Below are 17,176 nucleotides of genomic sequence, written 5' to 3' on the forward strand. Positions count from 1 at the left end.
CTACTTGAAAAAATACAGTGTCCTCACTTGCTTATAAAACCGGTAGGTGAGCTGATACCTTGGGCATTTGAGTTAGGGGAAAGCCAGGTTAAGACGATCTATTATTATATTTTATTCATGATAGAATCTTCATGTTTTAGAGATACTGCTTCAAAATCCTTCCCGTGGAGGGAGGATAAGTGCAGAGGGGTGGGTAAGGATAACAAAGACTGGCCATGTACTGACTGCTGAGGTTTGGTATTGGTACATCACATTATTCCCTCTACTTTGTAATCATGCTTGATAAACATTTTTAAAGCATTTTATTCACAGTTTCAAGTTTTCCAATTTGAACATTATTGAAAAATTAGTATGTAACTAAAATCTGCTGAGTGACTCACCGGACATTTTCTGGTCTGAGTTTATCAAGAACCATCTCTATTAAATCAGGTCTAAATTCTTCCAGTAAATATTCAGCTGTGAGCACTTCTTCTATGGGATAATACTGTAAATAAATAAATAAGTAAATAAATGTATAAGGCTAACTTATTAAAAAGCAATCAAATCTCTAATACATGAAATCTATTATTTTATACCCCCCTTTCCTTCAATTCAATTTTAATACACTAGAAAAATTTCTCAATTTTTTTCTCTTTCCTACCACACTTTTAAGCAGTTTTATATTATGGCATGACTTTATACTTAATTTCCCAATATACTTACATTATAGAAAACAAAATTGAAAAATGTGAGTAATATTTCTGCCTAAAAACTGAGTAATTGTTAATGAAGAAAATTTGATGGTTAAATGCTGACATCCACAGTATTCTTACTATAACGTAAATACATTTTTATGAACCAAACTTCTCAAATTTCTATGAATGTAATCAAACAAACATTTATAAGGTTGTTGTGGGGAAAAATGGCTTATATTTTTGGCTAATGGGGAAAAATAAGGTAAAAGATGTTTTTTAGTAAGAACAACTTCCAATATTCTGAGACAGACTGATTGATCCATTCATTCAACAAGTATTTAGTGAACACCTACTCTGTACCAGATAGTGTTCTAAGGGCTACTGTGGATACAGCAGCAGCAATAGATGAGACAGGTGATGTCCCTGTTCTCAAAGGACTATACTATAATTGGGAAGGAGGGAGACAATAAATAAATACTGTCATTGTATGTACAGGTGCTGTGAAGAAAATTAAAAAGGGGCAGAGGCATGATGGGGAGGTCAGAGAAGGTCTCTCTGAGGAGGAGACACATGAGCAAGGACCCCAAGGATAAGGGTCTTCCCCCACATAGCCATGCAAAGGTTAGAGAGTATACCAAGAAAACGTCAAATATAAGGGCCCTGAGTGGAGGAATGAACTTAATGCTTGAAGATAAGGCAAATAGTATCACTGGAGTGAAGTGGGAATGGGAGGAGTAGGTCGGGGGGATATGCAATATGGTCAGAGAGACAGGCTGGGGACAGATCACCTTGAAGACCAGGGTAAAATTGTGGATTTTATTCCAACTTTGATGGGAAACTACGGAAGGACTTGACACAGAGGAGTAAAACAATCTAACTCTGGTTTTCAAAAGATCACTAAGGCTGGAAAAATAAGCTAAGTGGGGACAAGGAAGAACACAGGGAACCCAGATAAGAGACTGTGATGGTAGTCCAGGCAAGAAACGATGGTAATTCAGACTGGAGTGGTAGGAATGGAAGTGGAGAAAAGAAAAGTGAATACATGATCTACAGCTTTCCCATAATTAGCTATTAACACATTGTAGAATTGAAAAATATTTAAAGTCAATAAGTAAAATACCTATGTAATAAAAATATTACAGATGATAATTTTTAGGATGATAAAAATTAAGATTAAGCATGTCTTGATATCAAAGTTTGCCAGGTTGCTACAAAGTCTATCTAAAAATTTATACTGCAGCTAGCTTCAATTTCTATCATTTCTGCAGTATTGAGAGTAATACATGCAGGATCACTGAAATACTCGACACACCAATACATATAATAAAATAACAGCACACTTACATGCAATATCCCCGCAATCTTAGAGGTGTAGCCCCGTGGCCTCTCTTTATCTTTAAACCTAAAAGCAACAGCATTCAAGTCCTAAAATGGAAAGTTAATCCAATTAGACCCAAGTCAACTATTATTTAGAAATACCTTTTGTGTGTGTGTTTGGTTTGCACTATAGATTTTCTACTCCATACTTAACTTCATTACACTTTCAGAAAAAATGACTATGCTTGATTTAAAAATGCATAGAGCATGAATAAAAATAACAAGTGATTAGGAAAACTGTGTGGAAGAACCTCGTGAGATCCAACAGTTAGTTGCATAGGTGGTAATTTTGCTGACCCATTCAGAGAACTACACCCAGATTAGCACTACAGTCATAAACTTCACAGAGACTATACCGCAAAACTTTTGCAAAATTTTTACAAGCCTGTAAAAATTTAGAAGACAAATAATGTTTTTTTCTTATGAAGGGAGGAAGGGAGGAAGGGAGGGAGGGGGGAAGGGGGGAAGGGGGAAAGGGAGGAAGGGAGGGAGGAGGGGAGGAAGGGAGGGAGGGAGGAAGGAAGGAGATAGCTAGGCTTTCCCATCCATATATACAATAAAATCACTCTTAAGACCACAACCATACATGAGACAATTCACTATTTATTTGAAGTTTGCTGCAGATTTTCATGATCAGATCTGAAAATGAAAGAGCTCATACAGCTTCAGACAGAGTAAAGTAAACCCAGATACAAGCTCAAGAAACTGCTGGCATTCTTCTGAGGGACAGAAAAGCAATCCAATTCCTTCCCTTTTCCCTCCTGAGAGCCAATCAGACTAGTCCAACTCAGCCTCAACTAAAGCTACTATGCATTATAAAGTTTTACTTAGATTAGGAAAAAAATACTTAAAAAGTTTCACAGAGCCCTAAATTTAAATTAATTCACCTATTCATATATGTTTTCTGAAAATTTTCCTTAAGAAGAATTTTGGTGAAAAGAAAGTACCTTGCACTCTTGGAAAACCCATTCTTGAGGTCCTTCTGCACGTAACTTCTGAATGTATTCAAACATGTGCAAAATTATATCTTCAACATGTACTGGAAAAAAGGGGCACACTTAAAAACCATTCAGCCCTCAAATTCTTTAAAGCAGTGAACTCACTCCTAAGGTAAAGTCGGGTAAGTGGAAGAGGGTCCCTCTACAAATTGAGTTCTCCCCTCCCTGAGACTGGTTTCAGGGTCCCGCACGCAAGGCCCTCCAGGTTCCAGGATGTGACAGAACGGGCTCTGGAGCAATAAGTGAGCCAAGTACGCATTTACGGGTGCCAACACAACGCTCAGATGTTAAGGTGGGAAAATCACCCATGAAATGAAGGGCACATACAAATGAAAAATACAGTGGAGAAAGCGTACAAATTTTATAGCTTTACAACATAAAACAGATCCACAGCATGAAGGAGTTAAAAAATGTAAATCATAGTAAGTCAGTTTTCATTCAAAAACAACAACAACAAAAAACTCAATACTTACATAATCCTTCCTCAGTCAAGTCCACGTTAATGATAAAAAACATAAAACCTCGGGCTCCTTCCTTCTGCCCGCCAACGAGAGTATTTACCCAGCCTGTAACATGCAACAGAAATAACATGATTGCATGATTTCAGTAGAGGGAATTTAAAAAAGAAAATTCATATTGTATGTTCCCAAAAGATTAGAATGGACCTCTTGTAGAAAAGACTGGGGAAAAAAACACACAGAAAAAGTTCATAAAAGCAATTTCAGATACTGTGGAAGACTCAAGGAATTTTCGTGGGGTTGGAAGCTTTCTTTAGGACCCCTCAAGTCAGTTCCCAAGTCAAGGGTAGAATACTGTGTGTAAGTGTTATGTAAAGCAAAGCCTGAGCTGAGAGGGGCCTTGGAAATCATTAACTGACTAGATCCTACTACTTCCTCTGGTTTGAAAGTTATGAGCAGACAAATAAATAATGGGTACTGACATTTCACAGAGATGGGAAAAAATATCCAATGTGAGTTTATACTTTTTAACATCTTTATAAATTTTTTAAAAGTACCAAAATATTTTATGAAATGCCTAACTTTTACTGCTCAATGCTGAAGGGTAAAATAAATTATGAAAATTTTTTTCAAAATCCAAAGCAAAGCCCTGGCTGGCATCACTCAGTGGATTAAGCGCCGGACTGTGAACCAAAGGGTTGCAGGTTCAATTCCCAGTCAGGGCACATGCCTAGATTGCTGGCCAGGTCCCCAGTAGGGTCAATGTGAGAGGCAACCACACATTGATGTTTCTCTCCCTCTCTTTCTCCCTCCCTTTCCCTTTCTCTTAAAAAAAAAAAAAAAAAAGAAGAAGAAGAAAAAAACCCAAAGCAAAAAACTAAGCACACTTAACAACCACCACCTCTCTCTCTCCCCCATAAACCCCAAACAGCCTCTAATCCAAAAATGTTCTTTCACAGGAAAATATTTAAGAAAAAACGAGAGCCAGAGTAAAAAGATATGGTGTGGTACTATACTCAGAAGCTGGCACCCTAGTGACTTACCCTTTGATTTAAGTTCTGATAACAGACTTCCAGGCCCTTCATGTCCAATGAGATGACCAAGATAATGACCAGGGTTTGATTTGTAGTATTTCTGAAGGTCAGGTATGGGAAATGTCACATAAAGATTCCTAATATCTTTAATAGGTACTATTTTATAATTTTTCTGGAGGGGAAAAAAACAAATCACAAAAGATTAGCTATATACAATTCCCACTGAATAAAATATTTATAAACTATGAATACTTATTTTCATGGAAGAATTCCAAATTCAAGGGGGATTCTATTGCCGAAGAAAATCACACTGACCGTAAAGAAATAGTCACCTGGCCTCTTTTTTGGTGAGATGTCATAAGAGTTGGTATAAAGCTCATGTTTTGTCCCCCAGACATGTAGCTAAATCCTTCCAGATGCTTCCTTCTGGTACTGGATTCTAGCTTTTATAGTCCCACCAAGGTTATAGCTATCAAAACTACCTTTAGCGTGCAAAGATCAGATTATATTGATATCTTTTTGGTGATATATGTCCTTAATAATATGAAATTGATTTGATTTTCCAGCTAAATATTAAAAAACTACATAAATAATAAAACCTCCAAAAATTTCCATGTACTTTTTGGTAAACTAGGTATACAGGAGAGGGACCCAAAAAAACTCAGTTATCTTCTGCAGGGGGCCCTTGTGGCACAGGCTTCCCCTGCTAGGAGACTGTTTTAGGAATCTGTCTGTATCAGTGTATCAGTGGTGTTGTTGTGAGAAGTTGCATTCAGCTTCAGTGAATTTTTTGCCCATTTCAGCGTGTTTGCCCATTTCATGATGGGTGACTTACAAGTGCACCTGCCCACATCGTGCTGAATATTCAGCCGTTTTTGACCAAAAACAGCAAGACCCCTGAGCCCCACCACCCCTATTCACCCAATCTCACCCTGAGAGACTTATTTTTTTGTTTCCCTGGATGAAAAGCCCTCAAAGGGAAACAAATAATGGCACAAGCAACTAAAAGGCATCTAAATTAAGGAGTTCAAAAATCATTTTCAGCAGTGGGAAAAAATGTCTCGACAGGTATACTGCATCATCAAATGGAGAGTACTTTGAAGGTAACTGAAGTTTATACATGTAAAATAAATACACGAGTTTTTATCAATTCAATTTTGGGGGGTCCCCACTCATATAAGTCCATAAATTTAAAAACCACAACAAAACCAGAACACATGCACTTACTTTAAGATGTTCTTCTTGGAAAGGGTGTTCGGGGAATTCTGGCAATGGGACATTTTTGTTCTCTACTTCAGAAAACAACTTGACCACCAGATCAGTCAACTCATCTAAAGATTCTACAAGAAGAGAGATAAGGAAAACAATTTAATCTAATCATAACATATGACAAGTAGTGTTTAAAACCTTAAGGTCATATATACATATATAAAATCACATCATACACCTTAAACTTACACATGTTGTATGTCAGTTACATCTCCATAAAGCTGGGGTGGGGGTGAGGAAACTTAGGATCTCCTAAAAATCCTCAGAACTATTAAAGTAAAAATGTAGAATTAAAAAAAAAAACCTGCTTCAGATAAAATTGAAGCACTCAGTTAAGTCCTACCAGTGCCTATATAACTTCTAAAGCTGTTAAATAATATTAATAATGATTATACTTCACATGTCTGGAAACTGACTATTTTATCTATGATTCCTATACTTAAACTGTCAGCTGACAGATGGGATATTCACTTTATAAACTGACACAGTCTACAGCCATTGTTAAAAGTCAGATGTTAAGAGTTTGCAAATGATTGATTTTATGGGGAAATAGTACAAAATGTGAAAAGGATGCTGGGTGACTGGGGATCAGGGTACCTGGATTCTAACCCCAGCTTTACCAAGCAACTATGTCAACTGACTGCTTGGACAACTGGTTAACCACTCCTGGTTCTGTAGAAAAAGAAAGTTGGGTGGGATGATCACAAGTCTCGTCCAAGTTCTAACATTAAATTACTCTTTACTGTAATAGGCCAAACTCACTCAAAGACTTTTAATCATTAATAAAACTATGTGGCCACTTAAATCAAGTCTTCCTATGCTATTATTTACCTGGCCTTTTATTTTTTATAGAGTTGTACTTGCAAAAGTTTATAAAGTTATAACATGTTCAATGTTCACTGCAGCACTGTTTATGACAACAAAAACAGGAACTGACCTAAACCTCTACCAATGTGTGGATGTTATGAAACATCTGTACATTAGAATTTTATGCAGCCATTAATGAGGAAGAGATCTAAAATATGCTAATATAAAAATATCTCAAAGATCTATTAAGCAAAAACTTCAGGCTATAAAACAATGCCATGTGATATAATCTCATTTAATTTTTTTAATCCTCACCCAAGGACATTTTTTCATTGCTTTTAGAGAAAGGAAGGGAGAGAAGTATTAATGCCAGAGAGAAGTATCGACTTGTTGCCTCCTGTGCACCTGGACGGGGGATCAAACCTGTAAACTAGGCATGTGCCCTGACCAGCGGCCAAATATGCAACCTTCTGGTTATGGGACAATGCTCCAACCAAATGAGCCACGCTGGCCAGGGTTCATTTAATTTTTTAACAAACATACATATATGTAAGTATATTAACAAAATTCTACTTTGGAAGTATAAGAAATGCCATAAGTGACTGTCTTTTTTCTTTCTTTATTTTTTTAATGAAGGTGACTGACTATCTTTGAGGGGAGGGTATAGAGGTCATAGGAGGGGATGAGGAAGAACAACTTGATTTCCATCTTAAATCTTTCAGTGTCAGATGAAAATGTTTCCATGTATAGACATTACTATTATTCTAAAAAGGAAAAAGTGAAAAAAGGTTATCTTTTTCTAAACAAGATAACCATTCACCTTGATTCTGTCTCCTTAAAAATAGGTTACTTATAAATGGTATAAACATTCATCACTTGTTACTGTCAAGAAGCATTTGGATCAAATAAGAAATTTCCCTTGATACTCTATGACCCATTTTGAACTTTTCCATGAACTTTTTAGAGAGCACTTAATCACTATTTGAGAACTGCCTTTATATGTATGAAATTCTCTTCTAGCCTACAAACTGAGTATTTGCACTTTATTTACAAAACACATGTTATTTTTACGTTGATTTTTTGACATGTATGAAGGACCCCAAAATGCTCAGAACCAAATGGCAGACCAGTGACTGCATGTTACATGACAAGTGAATTTGGGGATTGGCCAGCTACATTTGGAGTGAGCCATGTCGGTGACATCTATGACATAAAGAGACGCAGATGGGTCATGTGACATGAAACAAGGTGTGCAGCCAACAAAGGTTTGGGGCCTTAAGTCCTGATGACAGCAAAGTCTTTTATAGCGAGGTTCTACCAGGTGTGACTTTTGAGTATTTCTAGCCTAAAAGCATAAATTCACAATACAGTTTTTTAAAGGCAAAGCAGCTGTACAATGCTGTATAGTCTGTCTTCACCACTAAGCTGTGGGCTGTCAGTGATCAGAGAACTGGGTCTCATCCACTTTTACATCATCAGGATTTGGCATCCCAGTGTCTGTACTTGAAAGATACCTAATGCCAAGTGTCCATGTAATTACTGTGGACACAACTAGAGGGATGGCCCCTGAGGAGAACAAAGAACCTTCTACCTGGAAACTCTTCCCTTTCCCTCCTCCTGGAAGGAGGAACAGATTATCTATTAATCCTCCTAGAGATCCTGCTTCCTCTTAACATCTCTGTACTGTAAGCACACCTCTCCCAGGCCCCTGAGCACGGAGGTCAGCCACACTGGGAGAGCAATGTGTATACGATGAGGGACTGATGAGGGACCAATGAGGGACCAGAAACATTTCGTTTCTTTTAGACACTATTCCATCACTGCCACTAAAACGAGAACACTGAGGGCAGTGTGCATGTATGATTCATCTGCGGTCATTAACCTGTCCAATAAGTGCTCACTGAAATCACACTTTTTCCCTCAATATGACATAGACAAAAATGCAGCTTAAGCATCTATCCCCAGGACTAGGCTCTAAATTCCAATAATATTTAACACTCTAGAGCTACCTCTATTTAGAAAACACATAGGATTATACTTTTTTTATTAGCAATCTCTTCTTGGACCCATTTTATATCTTGACTGCTATTGTCAAATTAAAAATATATATATAAAATTTATTTTCTAACTATAAAAGTAACATTTGCTAATAGCAGAAAATGTAGAAAAACAAAAGCAAAAAGAAAACAAAAGACATCCATAATCACATGATTCCGGGGTGCTAAGAGAAATTACCATTCATGGAGCATTTGCTATGTGTCCAGCACTACACTGAATACTTTTTCTACATTATCTCAATTAAACCTCACAACAGGTATGAGGTACCACCTCCACTTTACAAATGCAAAAACTGAAGTTCAGAGAATTGCCACACAACTGAATAAGGAGTACATTTGGAACTCAAACGCAAGCTGTCGGACTCTAGAGGTGAGTGCTTCACTACTATCCCACATTATTAAGTTTCTGGTACGTGTCTGTCTATTTTCTCTTGTGTCTCCAACTTACATAAGTTGTAAGAATTTTTTATGTAAATTTTTGATGTAAGAGTTTTTTACATACATAAGTGGGATCACATAGCACACAGTGATTTTATAGAAGAGTGCTCTGTTTCCTATTTTGTCCCCAAGCACCACCCAAGGCACTGGGGACAAAGCAATGAACAAAATGGTTTCTATTCTCAAGTAACTAAGGTTCTGATAGAGTAGACAACAATAAACAAATATTTAATATTTCAGGTGATAATAAATGTTATAAAGAAAAGTAAAGCAGGAAGGAGGAAAGTGAGAGAAGAAACACTATTTTTTATAAAATGCTCCATTATTTTGCTATAACATCATTATTTTAGCCAATCTCCTATTTTAAACATTTAGATTGATTTTCACTTTTCCCTAATAAGTATTATATTGACCACCACCCTCCCCCCCGCCCCAAAAAATCCTTGCATATCACCTGTTAGGACAACTCTGATTACTTCCTTAGACTGCTCTTATAAAGGTAGAAATGTACATTTTTTCTCCCCATGTCCTCCCATTCCCAGTGCGGACCAGGCAAAGGGCTGGGGCCGAGGGGTGTGTGGGGTTTGCTCTGCCTCCACTGTCTGTACAGTCAGTGTAAGAACACAGCCTATGGTGAGCACCGGGAGGCCCACCTGTTCTTTTTAAAGGTAATACATCTTGTTAAACCGGCCTCCAGAAAGTGTGGAACAACTGTATAAATTGTACACACCACCACCAATACAAAAGCATATCTGTCTTCCATAAAGAGTACTACTTACAACAAAACCAAAAACAAAATTATGGTAATTTGATAGGAGGAAACAATATATTATCATTAGTTAAATTGCATTTAAAAAAAATCAAACCTTTGTTTTTTAAACTTCAAAGTTTTCCCTGGTTATCACCATCTGTCTTTTAATATTATTTCTAGTTTTTGAGTTGTTATCAGGTCAATTCTGTCACTCTTTTCCTTTATATTTCCTTTCCTTGTTTTATATACCCAGAGCACCTGTGATTAATTTATATTTCCTTCAGTTCTCCATTTAAAATTGCATAAGCTCTTTTTCTACAAGGCAATCATTTTCAAAAGCCTCTGAGCAGATAAAAATATCTGATTGTAGCCTTCTTCCAAATACTTTGAAGAAGCCAAAATGCAAAATTTCATTATCTAAGTCAATGAAAAAAATTTAAGGATTCTTACCTCGACCTAAAACACAAATAGCCATTAAGTTGGATGAATAATAAGTAGAATGGAATTTCAGTAGCTCTTGTCTGACATCAATGCCTTCTTGGTTTGGTCTAGTCTCTAGAGTATATTTGTTACCTAGAAGGGAGGAAAAACATTACTTAGAAAAAGCAAAATATGTGGACTTAAAAAACAGAGTTCAAGCTAACACACACAATGATTAGTCAAATACGTTTAAATGCAAGCTAGATAAAAAAGACAGTATAGTACAAACTTGTAACATTTTAAACTATAGAGAATTCTCCCCTGGGGAACGTAAAGTTCTTTATAAAAATCATACTTCTTAAAACCCCTGTGAGACAGTAGGCATTATGAACACTTGTAAGACAAAATGAGATCCACATGGCCTTCATTCATACTTACTTTAATTCCCTATGTGCTCTGTAACTAATTAAACAGTCACTAAGGAATCTTTTTGAAACTTGCCAAGTTACTTGTGGAAATAAACGTACTATTCTTGGCTGAAGCATTAAATCTGTGATGTAAATTGCATTTAATTTTATCTAGACTAGTAAAAATAGGATTCAATGCTATTTTTATAAGTCTCAAGTGATGTACTGCTATGAGATCTCTTATGAAATCAAATAACTAATCAAATTAGGATGAAATATGCAGGTCAAAGCAAACAGCCAAACTGTCTAAGTACTACTTTTCTAATAAAGATCCTGCAATGCAAAGACTGAGGGATGGAGTTTCAATGATTGTTGTCTCTCTAAAAATGGCATCTTGACTAGCAATATCCTAAGATCCTATGTAGTATAACTTTTATTATTGCTCCTGCTTAAATGAGCTCCTGTCTTTCATTTGCAGAGTTGAAACTATGGCAGAACATATTCTTTTTTAAAAAAATATATTTTATTGCCTGGCTGGCATAGCTCAGTGGAATGAATGCGGGCTGCAAACCAAAGCATCGCAGGTTCGATTCCCAGTCAGGGCACATGCCTGGGTTGCAGGCCACGGCCCCCCAGCAACCGCACATTGATGTTTCTCTCTCTCTCTTTCTCCCCCCTTCCCTCCCTAAAAATAAATAAATCAAATCTTTTAAAAAATAAAAAATAAATATATTTTATTGATTATGCTATTACAGTTGTCCCATTTCCCCCCTTCACTCCCCTCCACCTTGTATACCCTCTCCCACCCACATTCCCCCCTTTAGTTCATGTCCATGTGTCATAAGTGCTTTAGCTTCTACATTTCTCATACTATTCTTGCCCTCCTCCTGTCTATTTTCTACCTACCATGTATGCTACTTATTCAGCAAACTCACAATTATTAACAACCACACCACAAAACCAAATGAAAGTAAGCAAACTAGAACAGGAACAGAACCACAGAAAGGGAGATCACATGGAGGGTTAGCAACAGGGGAGCAGGAGGAGGAGAGAATAGGAAACGGTGCAGAACATATTCTTGATATAATTTTCCCCTTTGGGTTACTATAATGGTTAATGAACCGACACGAGTAGTCCCCCTTTCACTAACGTGGATATCCAGAGGGAGCCACCAGATGGCGATCTCAGACCCAGTCTTTAGAACCCGGGAGCTAGCTGCATAGTACAGGGAGCCAAGATTCATGCCCCAGGAAGCTCCAATCATCAGATCTAGTACAGAGTGTGTGCAAGTACTCATTAACCTCTTTCTAGTTACAAAGCAACCAAATGTAATCATCTTTACTAGCAGCAGCCTGCTAGTCAAGTTTCTAGGTTCTTAACTAGTCTTCTCAGCTTTTCATTAAGAAACACTTCAATTCCAGATCGGCTCTCTGTGGGGTCCTGGGACATCCCCTCACTCTTCCTAGAGGACTCAGATTTCTTAAAAGTACCCCAAGTCTCAGTTCTTCAGGAAAAAAAAATATGCTTTTTGCTGGGTAATGGCCTGAAGTTCTCTCATTTTACAGTGAAACTTGAGCATTGATGGCGCTTTCCTGTTCCACTAACTGAAGATTCTAAAAGCCTCTGTTCCAGAGGGACTAGGCATAAAGCTCTTAGCCATTTACACTGCCAAGCTCAGATTCCTACAATATTTGGACAGAGGTCAACACACTGGGACACCTAAATCTGGGGAAATTAAGTTTCATTTCAACTGACTGTAAATGTGATAATAGAGAAATCAGATTATTGGTCTAAATGTGATCTGATTTGCCTATTCACAATCTAGCCAATATTCTGGTTTAAAAAAAATCTCAAAGTTTATGAAGACCAAGATTATGGCATCCATCTAGAATCTAAAATTCTTTCAGGTTAACCAGCTATAGCTCATTCTGCTTGGATTTGAATGTACCTGAATATCTTACCACTCTAATCTCTGCTCTTTATCTTTTTTAAAAGGTATAGAGATTTTTAAAAAACAGAGATAAAGCAGGAGCATACTCTAGACACATTAAAACATGGATCACTGGCAAAATACTGACAATTATAAGGAGCTAAAAGACCACAGCAGAATACTATAAAGCAAACAGAATGAACATTTATATGCAACAGTGGACGAACTTCACAACTTTAATGTTGAATGAGAAAAGCTAGACACAAAAGAGTATATACACTGTATCACTTCATTTACATAAAACAAAAACTAATCTGGGTTACGTGAAGGCAGACAGAGGTGCCCTCGGGGGTGGATAGTGACTACAAAGGGGTACAAAGTGGGTTGATGAGGTGCTGGTAATGTTCTGTTTCTTGATTGGATACTGATTCCATGCCGTGCTCAGGTTTTGAAAATTCAACGAGTTATACATAAATAACACTGGTATATTTATTTGATTCTTCAAATAGCAGCAAAAGTAAAAACAATTTAGCAAAACCAACACACTCCTCTATAAATTTATTATACTTCAATAAAAAGTCAAATGAAAAATGAGCCAAAGATGCCACTGCCAACAGCTATCTGGCTCACCTACGGTACACAATCTAATTATACTGGATCTCTGGCAAGACAGATAACTAGGGACAATCGCATTTGTTTTCAAAAGTAGCTTTTAGCCACAAATAGATATCATTCTACAAATCTACATGCTCATTTGTTTGCTGCCTGGACGTTTTCGGTCTTCCTAATACATGATGACAAAAGGAAATGGTGGTCCATTTAGAAACACATCCCAGAATGGCAGTTCTGTGTCCTTAGACGCTCCTGAATTAGAAAGAGGAAAAGGTTCTCCAGTATGACTCTCTTAGGGTCAGGATAGGCAGCTCTCAATACACTGAGAAAGACACATGGATACCAGATACAAATGGGCCAGAGCCAGGCTTGCTATTGTGTTTTCTAACCCTTTTATAATAATTCTTCTGTTTTCTAAAAACAGGAAAGCTAGCCATTGAAAGTTCTCAAGAAATAGGTGAGGAAATGAAAAAAAAAAAAGCAGAACACAATGCACAGAATTCCATCACTAGTCCATAAATTACTGAGTGGACTCTACTGCTGTCAGCACATGATTCTCCACCCAGGTAGGGAAGTGCAGAGGAGCAGGCACAGGCTTTGGTGTTGGCGGAGCCATCATCTAGTCCAGGATAAGCCCCCTTCTGGTTGTATAACCTTGCACAAGTTATCTAACTTCTCTGAGGCTCAGTCTCTTATCCTGACATTGGCAGGCTTGCACTGAATTAGGAAAAAATACATGTAAAAAAGCATAAGGAAGTATTTGACATTCAATATGGAGAATAGAAAGTCTAATGACACCAAGTGCTATTCAGGGACATGGAGAAATGAGGACTCAGACACTGCATGAGGGAATGCAGACTGAATCACCCTCTATAGGAAACAATTAGACAGTATCTGTTAAATCTGAAGATGTCCATGTCCTACTCTACAGTAATTCCACTCCTAGTACCCTAGAAACCTCTGTGCACAAGGAAACATGTACGAGGACTGCTCACAGCAGCACTGTTCCATTAACAGGAAAATGACGAACAGTGGTACACAGTTCAGTGAGTTATTCAAATAGCAGCAAAGATGAAAATAAAAAAAAACTGATCAAAAGCACACTTACCAATACAGACAACTCTTGAAAATATAACATTAAAGGAAAAAATACAAGTAGCATAGATTACTCACAATAAGATACAATTTTTACAAAGTTTAAAAAACTATACAACGTATTGCTTAGAGACAAATATATGACTAGCAATGTTTTTATAAAAAAAGCATGGGAACAATAATCACCAAACTTAAGAGAGTGGAGCAGGGAGCAGGGAGGCAAATGCAATCAGAAAAATACCCACCAGGTTCTCACACTATATTTGTAATGTTTATGTTTAAGTAGTGTAGAGAATAGTCTGGCAAATGCGTTTGTACCGATCTCTTAGGACCAACACTAAATCTGTAAAAATGTTAAAAGTATTTAACATTATACTTGATATATCACAGAAAATAAACACAATAAACACCAGCTACTACTGCTATGATTTGAACTGTAGGAGAGACTCCCAGTTTCTGAGTGTGTCATAGAAACCATGGCAGTAAAGTAGGGAAGAAAGCTCAGTAAAAGGTCCAGATGACTTTCCTCCACCTAAGAATGCATGTGTAAAGAACAATGTGAATATGGCCAGGATAACAAATACCAGTTCAGTCTCTAGACACATACTGTCCTAATTTAGTGCTAATTCAGCTGGGTCATTTATATCAAATTGAAATGCTGCTACCCAAATCCTGATTCTTACCTCTCTGGCTCTGTCATCATTACAGTGAGCTCCCACAGTGGACTCAGGGTATCAGGGTTGCTGACCCACTGAGCCTGCCACTCTGAGCCTGCTGGGAGAGGGCACCGGCTGGGTACATGGGACATGACATTCGGGGTTTCTTGTCCTGCCTCCATCACATACTAATTAAGCAACCTTGGAAAAGTCTCCAAATATTTCCAAGGGCTCAATTATTTTATCTGTAAAATAGGGGTGATGTGGATACATGCCTAACTGTTAAGAGTAAGGGCTCAATCCCTGACTCATTGGTTTCCTAGTTACTGGACACAAGCAAGTTTCTTAACTTCCATAAATCCATTTCCTTATTTATAAATAAGAATAACAGAACCAACGTCACAGGACTGCTGAGAGGACTAAATGAATAATCAATGGTAAGGCTCAATACAGTGTCTGAACTTCAACTGTGACTCTTATGAAAAGTGACAATGAATAAGAATGGGGTTATACAAATTGTAAAGCTCAGTAAATGCTACATATAAATGCTTTATATGTTCATGGTAACAATTTAAATTCTATTTTTTAAAAAGTTTATAAACTCAGGTTTTTAAACTCACGAGTTTTATAAACTCATTTTATTAAAATATATACTGATTTTCAAGGAAATAGAATTTATCTTCCTGAAGTCAGCCATCTATTTCTTGCATTCTGTGGGAAAGACTAAGTTTGAAGTTTTAAAAATCTGTTTGAGAAACTACAGCTATCTCAACTGTATGTCTCATAAAGTTCTCAGGAAACGGTCAAGTTATAATAGTTATGATAGTATAATCATGAAAATCTTACAGGTTCTCTAAAAACCCAGGATTCCAAAGGTTTAGATTAATGTATCTATAGTTAGTTACTTGAAATTATTATATATGGAATAAATATACATATCACATCTTCTTTATCCATTCTTCTATCAATGACCAACTAGGTTGCTTCCATATCTTGGCTATTGTAAATAATGCTGCAATGAACATAGGGGTGCACATATCTTTTAAAATCAGTAGTTTTGTTTATTGGCTAAATACCCAGAAGTGAACTGCCAGGGTCATATGGAATATTTATTTTAGTTAGAGGAATTTCCATACAGTTTTCCATAGGGGCTGCCCCAGTTTTCAGTCCATCTACAGTGCACAAGGATTCCCTTTTCTTCACATCCTTATCAGTACTTGTTATTTATTGATTTATTGATGATAGCCATTCTGACTGGTGTGATGTGGTATTTCATAATGGTTTTAATTTGCATTTCTCTGATGGTTAGTGAAGTTGAGCATCTTTTACTATGTCTGTTGGCCATTTGTATGTCTTTGGAGAAATGTCTTTTCATGTCCTCTGCCCATTTTCCAATTGGATTGTTTATTTTTATTTTGTCGAGTTGTATGAATTTCTTATACATTTTGGATATCAACCCCTTATTGGTGCATTATTTGTGAATATATTCTCCCATTCAGTAAGTTGCTTTTCATTTTGTTGAAGGTTTCCTTTACTTGTGCAGAAGCTTTTTATTTTGATGTAGCCCTATTTGTTTAGTTTTGTGTTTTTTTTTCTCTTGCTGAAATAGATGTATCCAAAAGATGTGACTCAGGCCAATGTCAAATAGTTCCTTCATTTGTTTTCTTCTAGGAATTTTATGGTTTCAGGCCTTACATTTAAATCTTTAACCCATTTTTAAAATATTTTTAGCATTTTAATACAGATCAGCATGCCTGGTTCATTTCAGCTCCTTCACTGCCAAACCTGGGGGCAGGGACTGCTTCAGTTTCTTGGCCTTCTCTTCATGATGACCAAGGTGTAAAAGAATCTGCTGCATCAGAGTTTGAACTTCACATTGTTCTTATTTTTCTTGATCTTAACAGATTTGGCATCCTTCTACCTGGCTGTGAGCAGGAAGTCCTTGATTTCCTCAATTTTGTGAGGCACGGCTATGAGCCATGGAGAATGCATGGCCAGCACCTGGGTTTATACCCCCTATTCCTCCTGTACCACCCAAGAGGAATTTCAATTTAACCCATTTTGAGTTTTTCTTATCCTTTAAAACAGTGGTCCAGTTTTGTTTTGTTTTTGCATGTACCTGTGCCAATAATACTTGTTGAAAAGACTGTTGTTATTCCAATGTGTAGTTTTACCTCCTTTGTCATAAATTAG

At 37.0% G+C, this 17,176-nt stretch overlaps 1 protein-coding gene, 1 non-coding gene and 1 pseudogene across 5 annotated transcripts in view; all 3 read right to left on the reverse strand.

Moving 5' to 3' along the window:
- Positions 1 to 17,176, reverse strand: part of IDE (insulin degrading enzyme) — a 92,752-nt gene that overhangs the window by 30,645 nt on the left and 44,931 nt on the right. For all 4 annotated transcript variants that reach the window (XM_045854075.1, XM_045854074.1, XM_045854073.1 and 1 more), the window contains exons 5-11: positions 10,314 to 10,436; positions 5,769 to 5,881; positions 4,551 to 4,713; positions 3,523 to 3,615; positions 2,999 to 3,090; positions 2,019 to 2,099; positions 381 to 484 (exon numbers count right to left, since the gene is read on the reverse strand). In XM_045854075.1, the coding sequence (XP_045710031.1) occupies positions 381 to 484; positions 2,019 to 2,099; positions 2,999 to 3,090; positions 3,523 to 3,615; positions 4,551 to 4,713; positions 5,769 to 5,881; positions 10,314 to 10,436 (769 nt within the window). The remainder of the gene's footprint in view (positions 1 to 380; positions 485 to 2,018; positions 2,100 to 2,998; positions 3,091 to 3,522; positions 3,616 to 4,550; positions 4,714 to 5,768; positions 5,882 to 10,313; positions 10,437 to 17,176) is intronic.
- Positions 9,635 to 9,762, reverse strand: LOC123829188. The gene has a single exon (XR_006787574.1). It is a non-coding gene; the product is annotated as a small nucleolar RNA SNORA51 (small nucleolar RNA).
- Positions 16,743 to 16,975, reverse strand: LOC123828993 (annotated as a pseudogene).

This window comes from Phyllostomus hastatus, unplaced genomic scaffold (genome assembly GCF_019186645.2).
Source record: "Phyllostomus hastatus isolate PE091 unplaced genomic scaffold, TTU_PhHast_1.1 phas_scaffold_1066, whole genome shotgun sequence".
Classification (NCBI taxonomy): Eukaryota; Metazoa; Chordata; class Mammalia; order Chiroptera; family Phyllostomidae; genus Phyllostomus; species Phyllostomus hastatus.